Source organism: Pelophylax lessonae, assembly GCF_965119305.1.
Source record: "Pelophylax lessonae genome assembly, chromosome: 3".
Classification (NCBI taxonomy): Eukaryota; Metazoa; Chordata; class Amphibia; order Anura; family Ranidae; genus Pelophylax; species Pelophylax lessonae.
In genome coordinates, this window is record NC_138770.1 from 574,007,523 (window position 1) to 574,032,676 (window position 25,154).

The 25,154-nt window shown below is 42.8% G+C and overlaps 1 protein-coding gene across 1 annotated transcript in view; it reads right to left on the bottom strand.

The window, feature by feature from the left end:
• PUS10 (pseudouridine synthase 10) overlaps positions 1-25,154 on the bottom strand; it is a 176,750-nt gene that overhangs the window by 41,264 nt on the left and 110,332 nt on the right. Inside the window, exons 13-15 of the mRNA XM_082251355.1 lie at positions 23,067-23,143; positions 12,269-12,321; positions 9,062-9,179 (exon numbers count right to left, since the gene is read on the bottom strand). Coding sequence (XP_082107481.1) covers positions 9,062-9,179; positions 12,269-12,321; positions 23,067-23,143 — 248 coding nt within the window. The remainder of the gene's footprint in view (positions 1-9,061; positions 9,180-12,268; positions 12,322-23,066; positions 23,144-25,154) is intronic.

The window sequence follows — 25,154 nt, forward strand, 5'->3', positions numbered from 1 at the left end:
AGATATTAGCAATTACAATAGATATATTTAATACTGATTTAGATTAAAACTAAGCGTGTTTGTGAAAGGAGATGCATAGTTACATGGTTGGTAAGGTTGAAGCCATTCAGTTCAACCTTTGTGAGTATGTGTGTTCAGGTCAAAAATTATTTCCCATATCCCTGTATACTGTGTTTCCTAAGTTGCCCTTCCATGAGTTTTTTTTTAAACTATCAATACTTCTCGCTAACACCACCAATTGTGGAAGTGAGTTTCACATCCCTACCATCCCGACAATCAATCACCCCCTACATATTTAAGGGTAAACCACTTCTCACATTTCATTGAGTGGCCCTGTGTCTTCTTACACTCCCTGAGACTTAAGAGTTTATACCCTATGCTAGAATCACCGTTAAAATATGTGTACATCACTATCATATCTCCTTTCAAGTGTCTTAGTTTAATGTTTGTAGTTGTTCCTTGTAAATAAGGTCCTCCAGTCCCCTTAATAATTTTGTTGCCCCTCTCTTGACTTTCTTCAGTTTTAGCACATTATTCCTGAGGATTGGTGATCAGAACTGTATGGCATACTCCAGATGTGGCCAAACCAGAGTTTTATAAAAAGTGTCAGTATTATAGTTGTACCTCTTGAGTAAATTCCCTTTTTAATACATGCTAATATTCTGCTAACTTTGCTTGCTGAAGCTTGGCTAGGAATGACTAGGACCCCCAGATATTTTCCCATCTTGGATTCCCCAGGAGGTTCTCCCCTAAGTGAGTAACTTGCATTCCTATTTTTAGCCCCCAAGTGCATTACTTTACATTTTACACTTTAAATCATTATTAAATCCCATTTGCCATGTGGTTGCCCACTCCTTTATTTTATTGAGACGTTCTTGTAAAGTTTATATATCCTGCTGAAAAGTTATTGCCCTACTTCGCTTTGAATCGTCAGCAAACACCAAGATTGAACTTATTATACCAACCTTTACACCATTTATGAATTAAATTGAACAGAATTGGTCCCAGGATAGAGCGTTGGGGTACCCCACTTACCACTCTAGACCAGTCCAAGTATACTCCATTTATCCCCACCCTTTGGATGCGCCCCTGTAACCAGTTTTCTATCCATGAACAAACCCTATGGTCCATGCTTGTGAGAATAATGGATGTCTCTTTTTGCAGCATGTAAAAAGCAAATAGGGATTTTTGACTTACCTGTAAAACCCTTTTCTTGGAGTACAGTACAGGACACAAGTTCCTTTTATTCTGACCATAGGGGGGTTTGGGGAGGAGCGCTGGGGTGTCCTGCATTGTACTACAAAAAATAATTTTTACAGGCAATTTAAAATCATTTCATAATTCAAATTTTATTTCATCATTAAAGTTTATTTGAAACATATTTCTCAATCGTACACTACAGGACACAAGCTACTTTAAATCTTAACCATTAAACATCCCCAATCAAATGAGGAATGGGCAAACATCAGTAAACAATGACAACAGGCCAAAAACAACGGAATCTGGTTCCAAGCTTAAAGAGTGGCTTGAAGCACCTTACGGTCGAAATCAATGGCAGCAGAGACCTAAACATCTGCCCGAACTTCACAAATGTGAGAACAGGACCAGGTGATAGCCCTGCAATTCCTAGAAGCCTGGTGCTGAAAAGTCCAAGAAGCACTGACTGAACTAGTTGAGTATCCTTTAAGATGTAAACTTTTAAAATAACTTGCCTTAACCACCTAGATATGCCTGCAGGCAGGAGAAACAAAGAATCTGAAGTTCGGATGAACATAGTAGTTGAAAGATAAACTCACACTGTGCACAGTACATCTGAACAGTGCTTTGGAGCAGGACAAAATGAAATGCAGGACAGAGTCCTGATGAAGGCGGAGGGAGAAAAACACCTTAGGAAGAAAAAGAACAAGGAAGGTTTCTTAACAGAAAAAGGCTACCAGTTCTGCCTCACTAATGTAATAACCATGAGAAAACTACCTTAGGAGTGGTTGGATAGTAGACCAGTCCTATTGCCAGCAGGTCTGGATGGTCTAGTAGTGTCTATGGAGTGTCTTTCAGGAGTCAGAGAATGTCTGAGTACCAAGTTCTTCTGGGCCACTTTGGTGCCACCAAGATCACTGAAATGCCTTCCATCTTGTTCCTACAATGCAGTCAAGGAAGAATCTGTAGCAGAGGAAAGTCATATATCAACCGCAACTGATCCCACAGGGTCACAAACATGTCCACTGTAAAGGCCTTTAGACCCCTGTGTTCATGTATACAGTCTGTACACCTTGTTGAATTGGGATGCCAACAGATCTACATATGTAGTCCCCCAGTAGTGACATATGTCTCTGAACACCTCAGGGTGAAGAAACCATTCCCAACACATCCAGTGGCTGATAACTGATAAAGTCCATTTGTCAAATCACTATTACAGGAATGTGGACATGGTTCAAATGTATCTTTCAGTCAAATGAATAATTAAGCCCACTTCCGAAAGGGTGGCACATCTTCTGGTGCTGCCTTGACAGTTGATAAAAGCCATGGCTGTGGTGTTGTCTGACAGAACCCTCAATGGTAACCCTAAAGCTGGTTGTTCCAACTCAGCAGGGATAGACAAAAAGCCCTTAGTTTGAGAATATCAACTGAAAGTCTGGATTTCCTGGACGACCATGTACCTTGAACCTTTTCCATCCCTAGGACTCATCCCTAGCTCAACAGGCAGGCATTTGTTGAAGAACAGTAGAGGTCTATTGATGCCGCAATACAATTACAGATCAGGCCAATTCTATTCAGTACATTTGGACCCGCTCAGAAGGTGTTTACAATCTTTAGCCTCAGGGGGCGTATGCACCCCAAGGTTCCAGATTGGAACCTTTACTTTAAACCTATTTATAAATTATATGGTGTTTGGGATTAAAAGTATAATTTCTGTGTTTGCAGATGACACCAAGTTGTGTAGTAAAAGAACTTTTATTTCTATTTTTTTAATTCTTTATTTAAAGGTATGCAACAAATGAAGACAGTAACAAAATATGGCATCATAGTCCTGAAATCAGTTAACGGTGGTACATAATAGGAAATAAACAAACATACAGTAGGGTGATAGTTATATTGCCATGTGATAGACAGTGCTAGAAGGAACATGGCCAGTATGAGCTTAGTGAGAGAAGCAGGACCCCCACCGGCATCTATCTCTTGGCAGGCATGAGGACGTACCGATTCTTCAACCATAGGGTAATGGTGACTGCACACTAGATATTCCTACCAGCTGATATATGCATACCGAAAGGGCGTGAAAGAACATTTTACAGGAGGTTTCCAACTTACAAGCAGACCTTAATGCTCTGTTGTATTCTGCAACTAGGTGGTAAATAAGGTTTAATGTTGATACATATAAATGTATTCACTTGAGGTCTAAAAGCATGCATGAATTGTCCATTGTAGGAGTACAACTGGGGGACTCAATGGTCAAGAAAGATCTGGGTGTTCTGGTAGATCATAGACCTAATAATAGCATGCGATGTAAGCTGCAGATTCTAAAGCAAGCAAAGTAGGTGCTGCGAAGGGGTGACTGATCTGGAAGCAGCAATCATTTTGCCTCAATAGTGTTGCTGTAGCCAGGTGGAGAAAGAGCTTCCCTGTGTCAAGATCCAAGCAAAGTCTTCAATCTTATGATAAATTCGAAAATACAGGCAAGAAACCTGCCCTCAGGAGAGAGAGATCATCGTTTATCACCCAAGAACACTAGCAAAAACTGAGGAGGGCTAGGAGTGGTGGTGGTTGGGTGAGGGGCTATATCAGTTGTCCTAACAACTTTGTTTGCTAGTGTCCTCATCTGAAGGTGTCAGCATATATCTCAAGGTCAAGATTTCAAGAAGCCAGTGTCCTTTACTGTATAAATAAGAAAACACTATTTTGCTGCTGTAGATGCCATACCATGCTGAGATAACGTTTCTGTGACACATTCATATATGAAGCACACTTAATGTATATGCAAAATGCATTATAGCCTGAGAAACAATTTAATTCAAAATGCTTGATGGATTCCCTCATCCCCGGCAAAGAGCTGCCCATTACCCCTTAACATTTTTCCCTCCACTGCAACACTTTATAGTTATCAAAGTTAAAATAGGTCTGCAGAATATACAGTATAAAAATGCAGCCTTTCATTAGCACACCTGTTTTTAAGCAACAAATTACAAAAATGCATCTTTAAAAAGAAAAGATTTTAGTAAAGTATATTGTATCTCCAATATCCACTTGCTCTTCATGGGCTAAATGAAGGTTTACCTTATATATAAGGTCATTCTTTTTTTTTAACTTGTGGTTTTATTACTAAAAACGGAAAACCATTAGTTATAAAAGTACATAGTTTATGTTAAAATTAAATCATTAACATTGATAAAGATTATCACATGAAATCCCACATTCTATAAATAAATGCAGCAAATTTCAGTGAGCTGATGTCATAACTATAAAAAGTCCCAGTCAATACAGGGTATGGTATTTTTACCAACTGTAGGAAGCATAAATATGAGGAATAAAATCAACTTTAATTAGTTATTAGTTTATAGTATTAGTTATTTATAATGACTATAAAAATTATGCATTGTTATGGTAATCTATAATATCCAATTCATTAATATACAATTATTAAAAATACTACCATATGTATATTTTTCTTGGGTCCCATTTGGTTATTTTATATAAGACTCCCAAAGACATTATATACAAGAACAGTTATCAGAAATGTTCATCTAACTAGGGAGTAATAAAAGTCTGATAAAGGTATAATTTAGAGCCCAGAAAATTATGAATGTCCTTCAATGGATGCTTGGTCAATCCATTGTCTTCCCATTGACTTAAGCTAGCCATACATGTAGGGAGGCTGAACAAGAGAAATCTATAGATTTTCCCAATCCAAGGCCAACAGCATGGATAGATTAATCGGCCGCTGTCAGGTTTTTATTTTGTTTTCCTGATAGCCGACACGGTTGTCTGTCAGAATAACCGAAGAGTCACTGCAGACACTGTCCAAGTTACTTTTTTCTGCCTGGCTTCTTCAAATTCTTAACCACTTCCTTACCGAGTCATGTAAAATGACGTCGGCAAAGTGGTTGTCTAGATCCGGGCCGCCGTCATATGACGTCGGCCCGTTCTAGCTGCTACTGCGCGCCCCCGGCGGCGCGCAGCGGCGCGATCAGGGATGAGGCTCGTCCCTCGGACATAGCCCATCACTGATCAAGGTAAACAGCCAATAGAAATTGGCTGTTTACCACGTGATCGGCTGTGTCAATCACAGCCGATCACATGAGCGGCTCCAGCACGAGCCGCTCGTTCTCTCTGCAATGCGCGCCCCCGGGGGCGCGCAGAGCAGCGATCGGGGACGAGGCTCGTCCCTCGGACAGAGTCGATCCCCGATCTAGGTAAAGAGCCAATGAAATTGGCTCTTTACCACGTGACCGGCTGTGTCCAATCACAGCCGGTCACAAATGTCAACAGAGAACACGGTAACTAGCTGTCACCGTGTTCTCCTCCTCACACACTGATCCTGTGTGAGGAGGAGATTGTGGTAACAGCTAGTTACCAAGTACAGTGCACCCCAAACACACTGATTGCCCCCCCCCCCCCCAATAAAGAGCACCTGTCACTAGCCCATCAAAGTACCCGAGTACCTGTCATCAGGTACTCAGATGACAGGTACTCGGGTACTCTGATGGGCTGGTGACAGGTATTCGGGTACTCTGATGACAGGTACTCGGGTACTCTGATGACGGATACTCTGATGACAGGTACTCGGGTACTCTGATGACGGGTACTCGGGTACTCTGATGACAGGTACTCGGGTACTCTGATGACAGGTACTCGGGTACTCTGATGACGGGTACTCTGACAGGTACTCGGGTACTCTGATGACGGGTACTCGGGTACTCTGATGACGGGTACTCGGGTACTCTGATGACAGGTACTCGGGTACTCTGATGACGGGTACTCGGGTACTCTGATGACGGGTACTCGGGTACTCTGATGACGGGTACTCGGGTACTCTGATGACGGGTACTCGGGTACTCTGATGACAGGTACTCGGGTACTTTGAGTACCTGTCAACGGAGTACCCGTCATCAGAGTACCTGAGTACCTGTCACCTACCCATCAGAGTACCCGAGTACCTTCCACCTGCTCATCAGAGTACCTGACGCCTGAAGTACCCAAGTACTTGCCGCCTGCTCATCAGTACCCATCACTACTCATCAGTACTCATCAGTACCTATCACGTATCAGTACTGATCATCAGTACCCATCAGTACAGTATCACCTATCAGTCAGTGAGTACTACTCATCAGTACCTATCACCTGCCTGTCACCTGCCCATCAGAGTACCCGAGTACCTGTCACCTGCCTATCGGAGTACCCGAGTACCTGCCACCTGCTCATCAGTACCAGAGTACCTGTCACCTGCCCAACAAAGTACCCGAGTACCTGTCACCCTTCATACAGCCACCATGTCCAAGTCCAAAAAGGTTTATATACGTCGTCCGTTTAAACCTAAATACCGGTGTTATGGTAGCAGATAGCTGCCATAACCCTGGTATTTTTTTAAACGGTGGACGGTTGGCTTTCCGATAAGGGTGGTCCCAGCGGCGGATTCGCCGTGGGATCACCCTTCCGGGATGGCGGAAGAGGCGCCCCCCCCCCCCTCCCGACGCGTTCCGGTCCCTTTCCCCGCTTACCGGACCCGCCGGCAGCGGGGAAAACGATCCGGTCCCGAATCCTCACAGACAGGATGTCGAGTGAGGGCAAGCTTGCCCTCACTTGACTCTATGGTCTTGGAGGACCGGAGCTACGGAAAATGTTGTTGCCTAGCAACCGGTTTAAAGGTCCTTTTTTTTTTTTTCATTTTATATTATAATTATTATTATTTTTTTTTTTTTTCTATCTTTTAGTGTACTTGTGAGATCTGAGGACTTTTTGACCCCAGATCTCACAAAAAAGAGGTCCTGTCGTGCCTATTTCTATTACGAGGAATATTTACATTTCTTTTAATAGAAATAAAAATGATCAATTTTTTTTTTTTTTTTTTAAACGGTGTAAAAATAAAAAATAATAAATAAAATAAATAGTAAAAAAAAAAAAAAAAAATTAAAGCGCCCTGTCCCCGTTAGCTCGCGCGCAGAAGCGAATGCATACAGAAACCCCGCCCACATATGTAAACGGTGTTCAAACCACACATGTGAGGTATCGCCGCGATCGTTAGAGCAAGGGGAATAATTTGAGCCCTAGAACTCCTCTGTAACTCAAAGATGGCAACCTGTAGAAATTTTTAAATTGTCGCCTATGGGGATTTTTAAGTACCAAAGTTTGTCACCATTCCGTGAGCGTGCGCAATTTTGAAACATGACATGTTGGGTATCTATTTACTCGGCGTAACATTATCTTTCACATTATGGAAAAAAATTGGGCTAACTTTACTGGTTTCTTATTTTTAAATTAAAAAAAGTGAATTTTTTCCAAAAAAATTGCGTTTGGAAGACCGCTACGCAAATACGGTGTGATAAAAAATAGTGCAATAATCTCCATTTTATTCTCTAGGGTCTCTGCTAAAAAAAAATATATAATGTTTGGGGGTTCTAAGCAGTTTTCTAGCAAAACAACTGATTTTAGCTTGTAAACACCAAATGTCAAAAATAGGCCTAGGCAAGTGGCTAGGATGCATGATGATGCTCCTTGGATGTTCGGCCCCTCTATATGGCTAGGCTGTGAAAAAGTCTCACACATGTGGTATTGCCATACTCAGGAGGAGTGGAAGAATGTATTTTGGGGTGTCATTTTTGCTGTGTACATGCTATGTGTTAGGAATATCCTATAAATTGACAACTTTGTGTAAAAAAAAAAAGTTTTCATTTTTTTCCCACATTTTCCAAAAACCTGTGGAAAAAAATGATATGTTCAAACGACCCATAATGCCTCATAGAATATACGTTGGAGTGTTTGCTTTCCAAAATGGGGTCATTTTGTGGACTTTTCCATTGTATTGGTGCTCTAGGGCCTTGAAAAGTGTGATAGGTAGTAAGAAAGTTTTATGTGTATTTATGCTCCTAGAACGCCTGAATGTGCTTCTTGGACGTGGAGTCTCTTTTTGTGGCCAGGCTGTGTAAAAGTCTCACACATGTGGTATCGCCATACTCGGAAGGAGTAGCAGAATGTATTTTTGGGTGTAATTTTTGCTGTGTACATGCTATGTGTTAGAAATAGCTTATAAATTGACAACTTTGTGGGAAAAAAAAGAAAAAAAAAATTTTTTCTTCATTTTCCCAAGAATTGTGGGAAAAAATTACAACTTCAAAAAACTCACCATGCCTCTTACTAAATACCTTGGACTGTCTACTTTACAAAAAGGGGTCATTTGGTCGGTATTTGTACTGTCCTGACATTTCAGGGCCTCAAGAAAGGAGATAGGCAGTCAGTACATCTGGTGTGATCAATTTTCAGTAATTGGTACCATAGCTTCTAGACTCAATAACTTTCACACAGACTAAATAATATACACTAATTTGGGTTAATTTTACCAGAGACATGTAGCAGTATACATTTTGGCCCAAATGTATGAAGAAAAATTTATTTTTTGCAAAATTTCATAATTGAAACTAAAAAAAAGTGTTTTTTTTTCAAAATTTTTGCTCTTTTTTTGCATATATCACAAAAAAAAAAAACCCCAGTTGTGATCAAATACCACCAAAAGAAAGCTCTATTTGTGTGAAAAAAATTTTGTTTGGTTATAGTGTAGCATGACTGAGCAATTGTCATTCAAAGTGTGAGAGTGCTGAAAGCTGAAAATTGGTCTGGGCAGGAAGGGTGTCTAACTGCTCTGTATGGAAGCGGTTAATAAAACTTGTTGACCCAGGTGGTGTTGGCTGAACCATCCTTAGCTAAAATTTCAGCTGATTCACAGTAATTAGCTGAAATTTAAGCCATGTATGAAAACTCAAGAATATACTAGAGGTGCACAAGTAGTGAAATGTAACAGACTTGTTCAGCAGAAATATTCTTTACTAATGGACAAAAAACGAAAGGCACAAACCTTAACAATATCTAGAAGGTCAAGATCTTCTTTTTTGATGGGTTTTTCTGTCCATATAAGAGCGCTGTAGCATTTTGTCTTCTCTTCCTCCCCTTCTTTCATATGAGAAACTGCCTCCCTATAATAAAGCACTATTTCAATATTCCCCATTTCATGGAATGGTACACACTTCACTGACCCTAAGCTCAGCACATACTGTATTTGTATAGCTAATTCATGGTTAATTAAAAACAGTTAATTCTGTTCTTTTCGGATGTGGAATCAGTTTATAAACCTTTCATCCATCTTAATCGCAAATAGATTGCAGTCTGTCACAGATGAGCCCTTTAACTTAAATAACCTTTTTATGAATTTTTTTAAAACCTCCTTTACTCATTTGCAGCTTTAAAGGAATACCATTCACAAAATCATAATGCTCCTCTCTAGGTCTCCATACAGCTCAACCTCTCCATCCCCATGACTAAGCACTGGGGGCAAATCGAGACACGCTGGCGGTGTGGCCTGGCAGGAGCCCAGCCTGAGGTTGTCTTTCTCATACCACCATAGGATTTTGTGGATGTTTGGCACCAGGGATCTTTCCTCTCTTCTCCACTGCTGGTTGCCCGCATTGTTAAAGGTCTGTCCTCACCCACCAAAGTACAATAAGAAAAAGATGCAATTGCTGACTTCAACTCATTGTCTTCCACTTAGTAGTCTATTCAAAATAAGTCATATCAACTGCCTGAACGCTTCCCTATATGGAGGGTGAAACACATGAGAGAGAAGAGCCCACACTAGGTATTCAAAGAAATGATGCTGGCCAACAGAAAAAAAATGATGGTGAAATGCTAGCATCATTGCTTTTTTCTAGTTTTAGGCTACAATGTTAGGGGTTCAAATCTCAAAGTTTCCAGTAGGGAAATTTGTTGTTATGGATATTTTTGGGTGATTTTTATAGCGTAGTTATATGCGAATAGTTACATTTTTAAGACCACGTGCTGTTTTAGAAGCTAAGCCTCCCCTATTAGTGTGCTAATGAACCCGTTCAATTTGTTTTTGTGAAGTCAGGCTACAGGATATGATTGAACAGAAAATGAGGAGGGGAATTAGGACTTTTGAACAACCATGTGGTGAGAGACAAAGAAAGAAGTTGTTTTGGGAGACAAAGGAGCAAGTGGTGTTCTGGAGACAAAGAAGAAGCAACACATGTTTTGTGCTGGACTCTGAGCAAGAAAAAACTAGAAGATTCCATCATAAAGAAAGATCCGAGTTAAGTAGCTGATTAGTATACTTATGCCTACCCCATACATTGTACTGTACATGCTTATTTGTTAGAAAGGGTAGAAGGTTTGTACATTGTAGGCATATTTTGTTACACTTTGCATGCTATTAATTGTGTATCAAGCAGTTGTATGTGCAGCTTTTCTGTTTAGTAAAAGCATTAATACACCACAAAGATTAAATAGCTTCCTTGGCTTAAACCGCAAAGTGACCTTACTAGACGCAAGCTAAACAGGACATTCCTTCTCAAAGCGAAGAAAACCCCCACTTTTCACAGCTATCACAAGAACAGGATATTGCCCCTTACCGGTTTTGGAGGCCACTGTTACATTGTCAATTTTTTCTTTGACTTTCTTTTCTGGTGTCAAATCTTTATTTCAGTTAAAGTCTCAAAAAGGGTTATAACGGTAACCTCTCTACACCCACTTCTGCATTCAGCCCACCTGATTGATTCCCAGTCCTGCCCCTTACTCTCCCAGTCTAAGTGCTGCTATATTGAAGATTACAAGAGGCTGAAAGGAAGTCAAATCCAGGGGCATTGGTTAGGTTTGAAAAATACATGGGATTATTTATTTAGGAACCCAGAGCTACATTGTTGTGTGTCTTTTATATCTGCCTGAAGATCCGTTTTAAGCTCCATACACACCAGGATCAAGTGCTTCTTTTTTTCCCAAAAAGGCTTTATTGAAAGGTGAACATGGGTATGATACAAGTGCTTCTTGATATACTGAATGGCTCAATACTCACAGACATGCAAACTTACAAAGAAATAACATATTTGCTTCAAGTCTATACTTTTTGACTACATAATACCATAGACCTACACTTGGCCATTAATGTCCTGTAAACAGCAAGCTCCAAATTCTGAGCTTTGCTTGCACAAATCAAGATGTTTGTCACTCCATAGTTAGCACTAATAAAAAAAGCCTTCAATGCCACTTAATTTTGTACAAACATGTTCAGAAATCTCTCTGCAAGTTGGCACAATCTTTCACTCTTCTGGGTCCATCTGACATTACACACTGACAGGCTAATCTAATTGCTCTAGGGTGGATAACTTCCCCATCTAAAGCTGGCCATACCATGGCCAAAGTATTCTTTGTGGGTGTCCCTGTCCACCTCCTCCATCCCAAAATCCTTAATTAAAAAATTAAAAAGGTACCAGGCGGAACCATTTGCAACCAGACAGCAGCTGTATCAGCCACTGTATGGGTATTCTGACAGTTGTCCCTAGTGGCTGTCAGAATACAATAGCTGCAGCAATAGATTTGTCCATTTGTGCTGTATATAGCATGGATGGAGGAATCCGCCATCTGGCTGAAATAAAAAATCTATTAGTATATGGCTAGCCTAATGCAGGGTGCATACTATACGTTTTTTTCTGTTCAACCCAGTGGGCTGAACAGAAAAAAACTTACAGAACATCTGATGTTAGTGTGGCGATCTCCACACTGAGCTATTGTGTTCTGACAAAGGGGCTGCCCCCCTGCCAGAACATATTTGGCTGTGAGTGCTAATTTGAGGCTGACTTTACAGCATGTTCGTTTGACAGAAGCCGATTCGTGGTCGTGAGACCAGCTTCTGCTGGACGAAGAACTGTATACACGGGCTGAACTGACCGGTTTCCTGCCGAACCGAGCAGTTTCAGGAGATTTTCGGCTCGTGTGTACCAAACTAAGACTTCATGGGCATGTTATATAGTGGCAAATCACCACTTTGAGCCATAACTTTCCTACTGGAAAAAATATAATAAAATGCGTTAATGTTTTAGACAAAACCACACACACAGCAGCAATCCTGCAGGGGCCAATCAAGAAATGTAACCATTTCTGTCTGCAGATTCCTATTCTTTATAAAGGGCTTGCTGCAAAACAAATAAATTGCTGCTGAATGAAGAATTCCTTCGTAATCAATGGAATAAAAACAAATGCAGTAAAATACCCTCACCTGGTGACTATCTGCAAATCTCGCACTTTGATTTTATCAGAATTGTTTATTTTCTGCAGAATTGTAAAAAAAATGGAAATGTTTAGTATTAAACACAAAACATCCTTTGCAATGAAATAATTATAAGCAGATTTAAAGAGTTCCGGCCTCAAAACGAAAATTTGACATCCGCTTGCTCTAAGTAACCTGAAAAAGAATTGGATAATCATGATTTTTTTTTTGCTTTACTTACCTTGTTTTTGAAGAAAATATACTAACCTTCCTTCCACTTCCTCCTCTGCTGCCGCAGCCCGCGCTGTCTCTTCCTGCTTGTGTTGACTCCTGGAAGCTGAGCGTCATCACTCCCAGGAGTCAATGCGCCTGCACCAGCCATGCTCGTCACTTCCGGTGCAGGCGCGTCATTCCCTGCTAAACAGCTTCTGGGCATGCCCAGAAGCTGTGCACGGATGACGCGCCTGTACCGGAAGTGACGAGCAGGGCTGATGCAGGGCATTCTGGGACTCCGACGTCATCAAAGAGGACACCATAGAAGACGCTCTGGCTTCAGCTGCCCACACCTGAGATGGCAGCGCTGGATAAGACATTTTTAAGGTAAGTATTTCTTCTAAAAGGTAAGTGAACCCGGGGACAGTTCAGAGGCTATCATTGCTGAAATGCACTAGCCCTGACTGTCCCGGGGGTATTTTTATTGAAAAAAAATGTTTGAGGCCAGAACTCCGCTTTAAAGCAATCTGCTGTGACAATGAAGATAATGACACTTTCAGACAATAGAGGAAAGAAATAAAAAAATTGTGCTTAAATAAATGGATTTTTGTAAGAACTTACCGTAAAATCCTTTTCTCTTAAGCTCATTGACAGACGTAGTCTTCTTGATTCTCAAGAGCTGGGTTATGTTGTCTCCGCAGGAGTAGGACTAGGCAGAATGACAAAAACGTTCTGGCTCCACCCTAGGGGGCAGTCCCTGAGGGTATATCCTCCCTCTCTCTGCTACAGGGAATCAGTTCTGTTTAAAGCAGTACAGAGAAATTAACCCAACCCAACTCAATGATAGAGGGGCGGGTACTACGTCTGTCAATGAGCTTAAGAGAAAAGGATTTTACGGTAAGTTCTTACAAAAATCCATTTTTCTCTATCGCTCATTGACAGACGTAGTCTTCTTGATTCTCAAGAGCTGGGACATCCAGAAGCAGTGCCACAAATGAGGGGTGGGATTGACAAAATCAAATCCAATCTAGTAGGCCCAACCGGTGCCAAACTAGAAGTTTTAAAGGCTCATTATAAACAAAGAATGAGACTAAAAGAAAAAATTTTCCAACGGAAAAAAACCCTCGAGGTAGACCACTGGTCTCCTCAAATTGCGGCCTGCAAAACCTTGCGGCCAAATGAGGCATCAGACGATGCCATTACATCAACTTTATAATGTTTAGAGAAGGTATGCACCGACGACCAGGTAGCCGCCTTGCACACCTGGACCACTGACGCCTGATGGCGAAAGGCCCATGACGCACTAAGTGCCCGAGTGGAGTGCGCCTTAACAGGGAACGGGGGCTCCCGACCCTTAATAGAATAAGCCTGTACTACCGTCTGTCTGATCCATTTGGAAATGGTCGCGGCAGATGCAGGCAACCCCTTTTTGGGTCCATCTGGGATCACAAAAAGTGAATCCGTCTTGCGAAACGAGTCTGTCGTTTTCAAGTATACCCTGATCGCCCGGACCACATCCAAGGAGTGCAAAGCAAATTCCCGAGGATGACTGGGCTTAGGACACAGGGAAGGTAATACAATTTCTTCATTCAGATGAAATTCTGAAACTACTTTTGGTAGGAAGGATGGATTCGGACGAAGAACCACCTTATCTCTATGAACCACCAGATATGGTGAACGACAAGATAATGCGGCCAGTTCTGACACCCTGCGTGCAGAAGTAATAGCCACCAAGAAGGCCACCTTCTGGGACAACGTGGGTAGAGGAATCTCCCTAATATCTTCAAAGGGAGGTTTCTGAAGAACCGACAACACTAAATTAAGATCCCAGGGGGGTAACGGCGCGTGCACTGGCGGAGCCAGATGTCGCACCCCCTGGATGAAATTCCGCACCAAGGAATGAGTAGCCAAAGGCTTCTGAAAGAAGATGGCTAATGCTGAGACCTGACCCTTGATAGTACTCAAGGCCAGTTTCTGCTCAACCCCTTGTTGCAGAAAAGCCAATATTCGACTAATCGAATAAGACCGAGGACGGAACCCCAAAGGTTCACACCATGCAATGTAGGACTTCCATGTGCGATGATAAATCTTTCTGGAAGTCGCTTTCCTTGCTTCAACTAGAGTAGGAATAACTGAAGCTGACAAACCTTTGTCCTTCAGCACCTGGGTCTCAATAGCCAGGCCGTTAAAGCCAGCGATCGTAAAGCAGGATGGAAGATCGGTCCCTGAGACAGTAGATCCTCCCTGAGAGGAAGTCTCCATGGGACGTCCGCCACCAGTCTGACCATGTCGGCGTACCAAGCTCGACGAGGCCAGTCCGGAGCTACCAGGATTACTGGGATTCCTTCCTCCTCTACCCTGCGAAGAAGTCTTGGCAGTAACGCGAGAGGAGGGAAGGCATATATTAGCTGGTATTGCCCCCACGGGGCGATCAGTGCGTCTGCGGTTTCTGCTAGAGGATCGCGGGAGCGAGCCACGAATCTCTGAACTTTCCTGTTGAATCGTGATGCCAACAGATCCACATCCGGTGTGCCCCACCGTAGGCACAACTGGTGGAAAACGTCTGGATGGAGGGACCATTCCCCCTGATCCAGGGTCTGACGGCTGAGATAATCTGCCTGCCAATTCTCCACCCCCGGAATGAACACCGCAGAGATTGCTGGAACAAATCGTTCCGCCCAACGAAGAATGCAAGCCACTTCTTTGGCCGCTCGGACACTCTTGGTGCCCCCCTGATGATTGGCATAAGCCACGGCCGTGGCATTGTCCGACTGGATCCGAACCGGGCTGCCCTGGAGCTGCTCGGTCCAGTGAATCAGACAAAGTCTGATCGCTCTCAGTTCCAATACATTTATCGGTAATCTGGATTCTTCCGGGGACCAAAGTCCCTGGACAGATAACTGACCAAGAATTCCTCCCCATCCTGATAGACTGGCATCCGTGGTCACTATCGTCCAATATATTGGCAGAAATGACTTTCCCTGGCTGAGCATTGGAGACCGAAGCCACCAAACCAGAGACTCTCTGGTCTGTTTGCTCAATCGTATCTGATTGTCCAGGGATTCCGGATTCCGATTCCATCTGAGAAGAATCTCTTGCTGAAGAATTCGGGTATGGGACTGGGCAAATGGGACTGCTTCGAATGAAGCCACCATCAACCCCAGAACCCTCATGCACGTCCGAAGGGAAGACCAGCTGTTGGACAGTAACAACTGGACTGCTGATTGAATCTTTCGAAGTTTCCCTACCGGAAGGAAAACTCTCGTCCTGACTGTGTCTAGAATTAGACCCAGATATTCGAGCCTCTGGGTGGGAACCAGAAATGACTTTTGCTGGTTCACCAGCCACCCGAATTCCTGTAAAGAAATCATAGTAATTTCTATGTTTTGTAGCAAGGTCTGAGGAGATTCTGCATGAAGCAGAAGATCGTCTAGGTAACCTAGAATCGATATACCTCTTTGGCGCAGAAGTGCCAACATAGGGGCCAACACCTTTGTGAAGACCCGCGGAGCCGTGGCGAGACCGAAAGGTAACGCCACAAACTGATAGTGGTTCTCCTCTACGGAAAAGCGTAGAAAACGCTGATGTCCTGCGAAAATGGGAATGTGAAGATAGGCGTCCTTGATGTCTATGGACGCTAGGACATCCCCTGGATGCAGGAAGGCTGCTACCGTGCGAATGGACTCCATTCTGAATCTTCTTATGTTGACGAAAGAATTGAGCGCTCTTAAGTCCAGAATTGGACGCACTTTGCCCTCTTTCCTGGGTATTGTAAACAGGTTTGAATAAAACCCTTGAAACCGTTCTGTCCAAGGAACGTGGACTACCACTCCTTGTTGTAGTAGATCTGTGACTGCTCTCCGCAGATCTTCTAGACGATCCGGAGATAGTCGAATATTGGAAGGGAAGAATCGCGCCGGTGGGAGAGATCGAAACTCGATCTTGTACCCTGACTTTATGACTTCGCAAACCCATTTGTCCGGGATTCTGGAAAGCCATGGATCCGGGAACCGGCGAAGACGTCCCCCCACCCCAGTTATGGGTGGGGGCGCACCTTCAGGCTTTGGATGGTTTATCTTCGGGTCTGGAGGGGGCGGGCTTTTGCTTGCCCGACCACCGACCCCTGACGCCTCCTGCAGGAGCTTTGGAGGACTTAGTTTTTTCACCCGCTGGACGAAAAAACCTCTTGTGAGCAGAAAAAGAAGGCCCTCGTCTTTGACGAGTTCCTTTACCTTTAAAATTTTGCGGTAAAAAGGTGCTTTTTCCACCGGTGAGATCCTTAATGATCTCATCTAAGTTGGCTCCAAATAGACGCTCTCCTGAAAAGGGGATATTAGCCAATGCTTTTTTGGAACCTTGGTCGGCTATCCAACCTTTTAGCCACAGTGTACGCCTGAGAACCACTGCTGAGACTGATGCTCGCGCCATTAATGGAGTGGCGTCTAACGCCGCATCACATACAAACTGTAACCCCTGTATCATTTGTTCCAACAAATCTGATACCGCCTGAGGGACTTCTTCTAAGTCCCGGCGTAACCACTTGGTCCATTCAGTTACAGCCTGCGAAACCAGACCAATAGCAATTATTGGCCTGAAAGCTGATCCAATCAAGGAAAACATGGTGCGAGACATAGCTTCTATCTTGCGATCCACTGGATCTTTAAAAGACGGAGCGTCTTCTAAAGGAATAACCGTGGCTTTATTCAATCTAGCAATAGGTGAATCCACCACAGGTGGTTCTGTCCATTTCTTAATAAGGGTTTCCTCAAACGGATAACGCCTGTCAATGCGTTTGGAAATATTAAAAGTGCGTTTTGGCAGACGCCATTCTTCATCGATTGGATTGCCAAAACATTTGGGCAATGGAAAAACCTTTGCCACTTTGATGCGCTTTTTAGTCCCAAAAGGGATCTCAGTTTCAGCTATTTCTGATGGAATACCCTGTAACCTTAAAGTCTCTTGAACAGATACAATGAGTGCGTTTACCAACGCTTCCTCTCGGGCTATGGCAGATGCCGAAACATCCTCCTCACTGTCTGAAGAGACAGGACCCGAGACACCAATACCAGATGAAGTACCTGCAACTGCAGAAATAGGCTCAGAGTCTGAATCCGAGGTTTCAGATAATAAGGGGTTAGGCGGGGGTCGCTTTCTTGCGCCCTGTCCCTGACAAGCCACTTCCACCCGGGACACAAAAGTTTCCATAATAGCTGACAAAGATTCAATTGTCAATGGGGTGCTGGAGGATCCCGCAGACCCCTCGAGGGGATCCGGAGGAGATACATGAGTGGCAGGGTCCATGTTAATACAGGACACTTTGCCAGCAATAAACAAAAAAACTTTTTTTTTTTTTTTTTTTTTTTTTTTTTGTGTGTCTCCCCCTAGCGCAATAGCGCCCCTCAGAGTACCTGCTTCTCGATCCCAGAGAGAGAGAGAGGGACCCCCAAGGCTCACCAACCGATGCAGTGCAGTTTCCAACAAACTGCAGCCAGCGTCTGTCTTACACAGACTGGAAGGAGCTGTTTGCTTTTTCCCGGGCAGAAGGCGTGGCTCCGCCCCCTGTGTACGCCTTCCGGCGTTCCCAGCCCTCCACGAGGAAGCTGGGCTCACAAAACATGGCCGCCCTCATAGAAGAGACATAAGACTCCAAAAACATGGCGGCCGGCGTGACCTGAGGACATATATGTATTCGGTCTACGGCAAAATGGCGGCGGACCGCCGATATCGTCTTTCCAGCACATCCACCTGCACTCTGCTGAGAGGTGACATATGGATCTACAGAGATACACTGCACATAAGGTAGGATTATACCTCCTATGTCTGCTGTAATGTTACAGTCTGCTGGGTAGAGTGTTAGCTCTTGAACCAAGTCCACTTCCCACAAACACATGCTGTATTACAAGGGGGACTTGTAAGTGTCAGATATATACTGACCATATATGGAGGGGCCCATAATATATACTGCCTCATAAATGAGGAAAAAAAGGGAACGTTTTACTCACCATACCGAACCGACAGGCACCCTCTCTTCATAATACCCTCTCCACCGGGGTGGGGGTTTGTGGACGCCTCGACTCTCTGGTCCTGGCGTCCAAGCGAGCTTTAACTCGCAAAGTCAGTCCCTTTACTGGGACTCCGTCGCGGCCGACTCAGCGCACTGGTCTGCACGCGCCTTTTAGGCAGAAACCGGGGTGACCACTGGATCTCACATCCAGCCCGTCGCCCGGCCCCGCATACTTACTTGAATATGTCGCGGCCGACCAAGCGCAATGCCTGGTCTGCACGCGCTCGTAGGCCGGCTGGGGTGACCACAAGTGTTGCCCAGTCCGGCATTTTTGCTTGAAGATCTCACAGGAAAAAAACACTGGAGAAAACTACCTAAAAAATGTCTTTTTCTTAAAGAAAAAAAGTCTTGCCAGGACCAAAAGATCCCAGCAAGGAGCTTAGGTCCTTACTCCTGACTAGACAGAAAAAAACTGATTCCCTGTAGCAGAGAGAGGGAGGATATACCCTCAGGGACTGCCCCTAGGGTGGAGCCAGAACGTTTTGTCTTTCTGCCTAGTCCTACTCCTGCGGAGACAACATAACCCAGCTCTTGAGAATCAAGAAGACTACGTCTGTCAATGAGCGATAGAGAAATATATTTTTTTCAAAGCAGGCTTAAAAAAAAAAAAAAAAAGAGGATAGACATAAAAAATTGGAAATAAAGGTTACACAGGAAATCTCTAAAGTATTAAGTGTATAAAATTACATTGAATACACAGTTGCTACAAAGCACAGGTGACCTGCAGAATAAAACCATAAATTTAACAATCAATAGGTTAAATTGTTTATTTTCAAGACATACATAAATAAAACACCCTTCACAAATCAAACCACAAAACAGATATAATAATTAGAAGGATTAGCTGGTTACAATAAAAACAAAAACTATATTCAAACATGTTAAAAATTCAATAATAATAAGAAAAGATATTGAATGACTGTCATGTTCCCCCATCAGTCCAATGCTGCATCTGTCCCGCGGCGCCTCTAACACAGAAGCAGCCGGGGCTCTCAGCAAGCGACCTAAGAGGCTAAACTGGGTGCCGTTCCAGGCATGTGAGTGGATCATGACTTCATTGTTGCAATCTTGCCTGAGCCTTGACTGGATCACAGGAGTACAGAATGAACTGCATTCCTGTAATCCATAGGAGAAGTACAGCCAAACAAGCTTAACCTGTACTTCTCCTTTAACACTCTCCCAACAGCCCCCCCCAATACTTACCTGAGCCGAATCCCAATGTAGTGCTATGCACAGGAGCTTTAGCTCTCCTGGGTCTCCCTCTCCTCATTGGCTGAGACAGAGCCATTGGCTACCACTGCTGTCAATCACAGCCTGTGAGAAGGGAGTGGAGTGGTACTGAGCCACGCTCTGTAGGGGGAATTCAATAAAGCTGTTGCACCACTTTTCTGCTGTTATTCCGTCTTGTTAACCTATTGCACCAAATTCATGAAGCATCTGCGACACTTTTAAGTCTGACAGCAACTTGAGCACCAAATTCAGGTACTTTCTAAAATGCACTTTTACATTGTTTCACATTCGATGCACCAATTTTACATTGGGTCACAATGAATGCACCAAATGTAAAAGTGGAGCTAATTAAGACCAACTCTCTTTTGGCATACAGACAAAAAAAAAAAAAAAAGGTACAGACAGATATTGCGAAAGTGTCTCAAATGCATTCTAACAGTGGCGCAGCATGAGCTTAATTTAAAGTTTTACTAAACCCACAACAGTAAATCAGTCTGTATATGTAGTAAACCATGCTTGTTATACTCAGTGTGGAACCTAAGGGATTGATCCTCTCCTCCTTCCAGTGTCCCCTGATAATTTCCTGATAACACAGAGTCTATGGACTCAGGCTGCACATGCTCAGTGTGGTGTGTATTGCTAGAGAGGTTTTTTATTTTCTTGGGAGAGTGCATATAATAAGCGCAGGGCCAATCAGCACTGTCCAGACAGAGGGTCAGAAGTCTTGCAGTCTCATAGGACAGTCAGAAAACTCCTCCTACAAGCTTTACCCGGGCTTGGCTGGACCCTGATAGAAGTCACAAGACTGCTCTAAATGATGAGAAAAGGTATTTAGCAGTTTACAGTCACTAAAATAATTGAAATTCCATGTTCTGTGTACTGTGGGAGACCAGATATAGTGAATGCAGGGTCCTGGGTTTAGTAACACTTTAAGCACCTTTTCCAGACAGGTACACGAATTTGAGGCATTCTTCACCACTTTTAGAACGCATTAGGGATACATTCGCAAAATCTGTCTGCGCCAGTCAGAGACCGCTTGCATGCAGGAGTGCCCCCAGAGCAAGCAGCTTACTATGGGGGCACTCAGCAGGGGAGAGGAGACAGGAGCGCTGGCGGGGAACCAGAAAAGAGGAGGATCGTGCTGCTCTTTGCAAAACCATTACACGGCAGGTAAATTGTTTATAGAACACACAATCCAAAGCTTTAGTGTCACTTTAAGGTCAGGTTCACACTTTCTGCAGAGAAAACTTTCCATTTTTCTCTGCAGGTAATGATCATGCTGGGCAGATTTGGGGGGACATTGCAAAGCACTGTTTCCCCCCTTTTCACTTAACTTTATAAGAATGTCACAGCTGCGGTACATAAAACACAGGATGACACAGAGAGCTGCGGAGCAGTACAGAAAAACTGCAGAGCTGTTGAAGTTTTTTAAACGCTCTGCCTCACAGCCGACAGCTTTTTGGAAGTGAGAATGGGGCACACGTAAAAACCATTGTTTTCTGTGTGCCCACTGCAGTGAGCTGCATATTTCTTCCTTCAAAGATTCGGACGTCACCGCGCTTGCAAGATTGGACTCACGGCTTGGATTCTCGGCCAATGAAGAGTGATAACATGAGTAAGCGTTGTATCCCTAGTGTCAGGCTAACACTATGCAAATTGAGTGTTTTTAATCTGTTTCAATAAAAGCCTGTGTTCTTTACAGATTTAAGCTATGAGAGCCTTCCTTCATTTTACCCGACCTCTATGTTTGATTGGAACCTACGTGTGAGGATCCACTGAGATGGGATTGCATTTAGAGCCAGCACCTTAGAGTAACTGAAAGGAATATTAAAGAGCGCAGCAGTTGGTTTCTAGAACCAGCCATTACCTTTGGTGAGTTAATTTAGGTTGTTCAGTGAAGGATTACAGTGGGTGTCACAAACAGGATTAGGAATACAGCACTTTTGAGCAAGATTCCTCACACTTTGAGTGTTTGCTTGGGACTTTTTTCTTACTTCTATCACTGTGGACTGTGTTTGATTTTTTACTTCAGAAATGTTTTTGAACATTTTGATTACTTATTGCAAGTCACATCGTAGGATTTTGCACTAGCACTTTAGATTTTTTTTTTACTAATGTTGCACATTTGGATATAAGTATACTGTTGTATGTATTTTTGGTTTGTAGTAATACCTCCAGCAGTTGCAATTGTGTAGGTATGGTTTCTAACACAGATGGTATATGTTATCACATTATTACTTAGATAATAGACCGCTAACACAGAGAATAGGATTGGCCAGAGCTGCTCTACTTTTCTGTTTTATACTAGTATTTTTCGTCTGCAGATAAAACGCAGCCCTCTGCACAAGTATAGGCCAACCCTAACACTGACACCAACAAAGACAGTGAACCTAATGCTATCACTGACACTCATTAAACTAGATCAGTGGTCTTCAAACTGCAGCCCGGGGCCCTTTGCTTGCTTTTACCTGGCCCTTGGGGCACTATTTCATCCACTGATCCAACAATGGGGCACTATTCTCTCCACTGACACCAATGAAGGGGGCACAATTCCTTCTAATGGCACCAAAGATGGGGCCCAATGACATCAATGATGGGGCACAATTCCTCTTTTAAAGACACTAACGATGGGGCCCAATGACACCAACGATGAGGCCCAATAACATCAACGATGGGGCTCAATTCCTCTTACTTACACCAATAATGGGGCACAATTACTCTCACTGAAACAAACAATTGGGCATTATTTCTTCCCACTGGCCACAGGAAGGCTGGTCCTTTGTTTAAACATTTTGGGGACCCCTAAGCTAGATCAAGCTCTGTTTTTTTTTTTTTTATTACACAGATTTCATTTTAGTGAGCAGGAAAAAAAATTAGGGAAATTTACTAATACTGGAGCAGACAGAATCTGGAGCAGCTGTGCAGAGTAAGCAATAAGCTTCTAGCTTTAGCTTGTTCAGTAAAACTTTGAACATGTTCTAGCATTTGACAGTTGAATGATGGGGAAGCTGTTTCCTTAGATCCTTTTAGGGCCAGGTCAGGTACACTTTCCTGTCTGCAACACACTGATACTGTACTTGAGAGAGGATGAAAGTTGCAAAAAAACCAGGAAAAAATGGCTGGTTGTTCAATGTTCATGGGAAAAAGGCTTTTTCGCATGGACTGAAAAAAATTGCTGATGAAAATTACTATTTAAAAAATGTCACTGTTAGTTATGTTGACAATGTGTTGCTATAAATTTCAATTGGGAGAACACCAGAATTGTAAAGGTATGAGTACACTGTAAAATGATGGTCTTACCTCCTGAAGATCCTTAATGTCTTGCTTGGTAAACTGGACTTTATGAGGATTTACAATTTCAACTGCAAAGGGTCTTCCTAAAAAACAAAAAAACAGGCTAGTGAACACAAAATGCGAGTGTGGCTCAGCTGAGGTTCTGGCCGATTTCTAAAAGAAGAGGTAGCAAATACAGCTACATGTCAAAAAATTAGAATATCAAAAAGTTCATTTATTTCAGTAAATTAAGGCAAAAAGTGAAACTTATATATTCTATAGATTCATTACACACATTTCTTTCTTTTAAATTTGATGATTATGTTTAACAGCTAGTGAAAACCCAAAATTCTGAAAATTAGAATATTACAGAAGACCAATTAAAAAAAAGATTTTTAATACAGAAATGTTGACTTACTAAAAAAAAAGTATAAAAGTCCCACTTCCCAGGGGTTTCTTTTCTTGATACTAAAAAAAAAAGTATGTCCATGTACAGTATAGTATGCACTCAATACTTGGTCGGGGCTCCTTTTGAAGTAATTACTGCATCAATGCAGTGTGGCATAAAGGCGACCAGCCTGTGGCACTGCTGAGGTGGTACAGAAGCCCAGGTAGCTTTGATAGCGGCCTTCAGCTCCTCTGCATTGTTGGGTCTGGTGTCTCTCATCATCCTGTTGACAATACCCCACAGATTCTCTATGGGGTTTAGGTCAGGCGAGTTTGCTGGCCAATCAAGCACAGTGTTACCATGATCATTAAACCAGGTATTGGTAAATTTGGCAGTGTGGGCAGGTGCCAAGACCTGCTGGAAAATGAAATCAACAACTCCATAAAGCCAGTCAGCAGAGGGAAGCATGAAGTGCTCTAGAATTTCCTGGTAGAGGGCTGCACTGACTTTGGACTTGATAAAACACAGTGGACCAACATCAGCAGATGATATGACACCCAAATCATCACTGGATGTGGAAACGTCACACTGGACCTCATGCAACTTGGATTCAATGCCTCTCCACTCTTCCTCCAGACTCTGGGACCTTGATTTCCAATGAAACGCAAAATTTCATCCGGAAAGAGGACTTTAGGCCACTGAGCAATAGTCCAGTCATTTTTCTCCTTAGCCCAGGTAAGACGTTTCCGACGTTGTCTCTAGTTCCGAAATGGCTTGACACAAGGAATGCAACAGTTCTAGCCCATGTCCTGGATACGTCTGTGTGTGGTGGCGCTTAAAGCGCTGACATCAGCCGTTGTCCACTTCTTGTGAATCTCCCCCAAATTCTTTAATGGCCTTTGCTTCACAATACCTCTTAAGGCTGCAGTTATCCTTGTTGCTTGTGCACTTTTTTCTATCACACTTTTTTCTATCACTCAACTTTCCATTAATATGCTTGGATACAGTACTCTGTGAACATCCAGCTTCTTTAGTAATGAGATTTTGTGACTTACCCTCCTTGTGGAGGGTGTCAACAACTATTCTGGACAACTGCCAAGTCAGCAGTCTTCCCCATTATTGTGTAAACCTACTGAACCAGACTGAGAGACCATTTAAAGGTTTAGGAAATCTTTACAGGTGTTTTGAGTTACTTAGCTGGTTAGAGTGTAACACCATGAGTCTGCAGTGATAAACTTTTTCACAATATTCTTATTTTCGGAGATACAGTATTTTTTCACTAGCTGTAAACCATAATCTTTAAAATTAAAAGAAATGCTTGAAATATATCACTCTGTGTGTAATGAATCTATATAATATACGAGTTTGAATTAAATTACTGAAATTAACTAACCTCTACAATGTATATATAAAGTGCTGCGTAAATTGACAGCGCTATATAAATACCTGAAATAAATGAATAAACTTTTTGATGATATTCAAATTTTTTGAGAAGCACCTATAGTATCTATATTTAAACGCAACAGCGCAACTTAAAAGCTTCAATTATTTGCTTTCTGTGTTTGGAAACAATATAATAATGGGTTAGCCAAGAAGCAACCCCAAACCATGATGAAAGCTATATTTGGTACCAGGAAGCCCTCCATGCTTGCTGAAGACTTTTTAAAGCAACACCCGGGATCACTCTGCACTGTAGCTTCCCCCGATCAAGATACCACTGGCTCCTA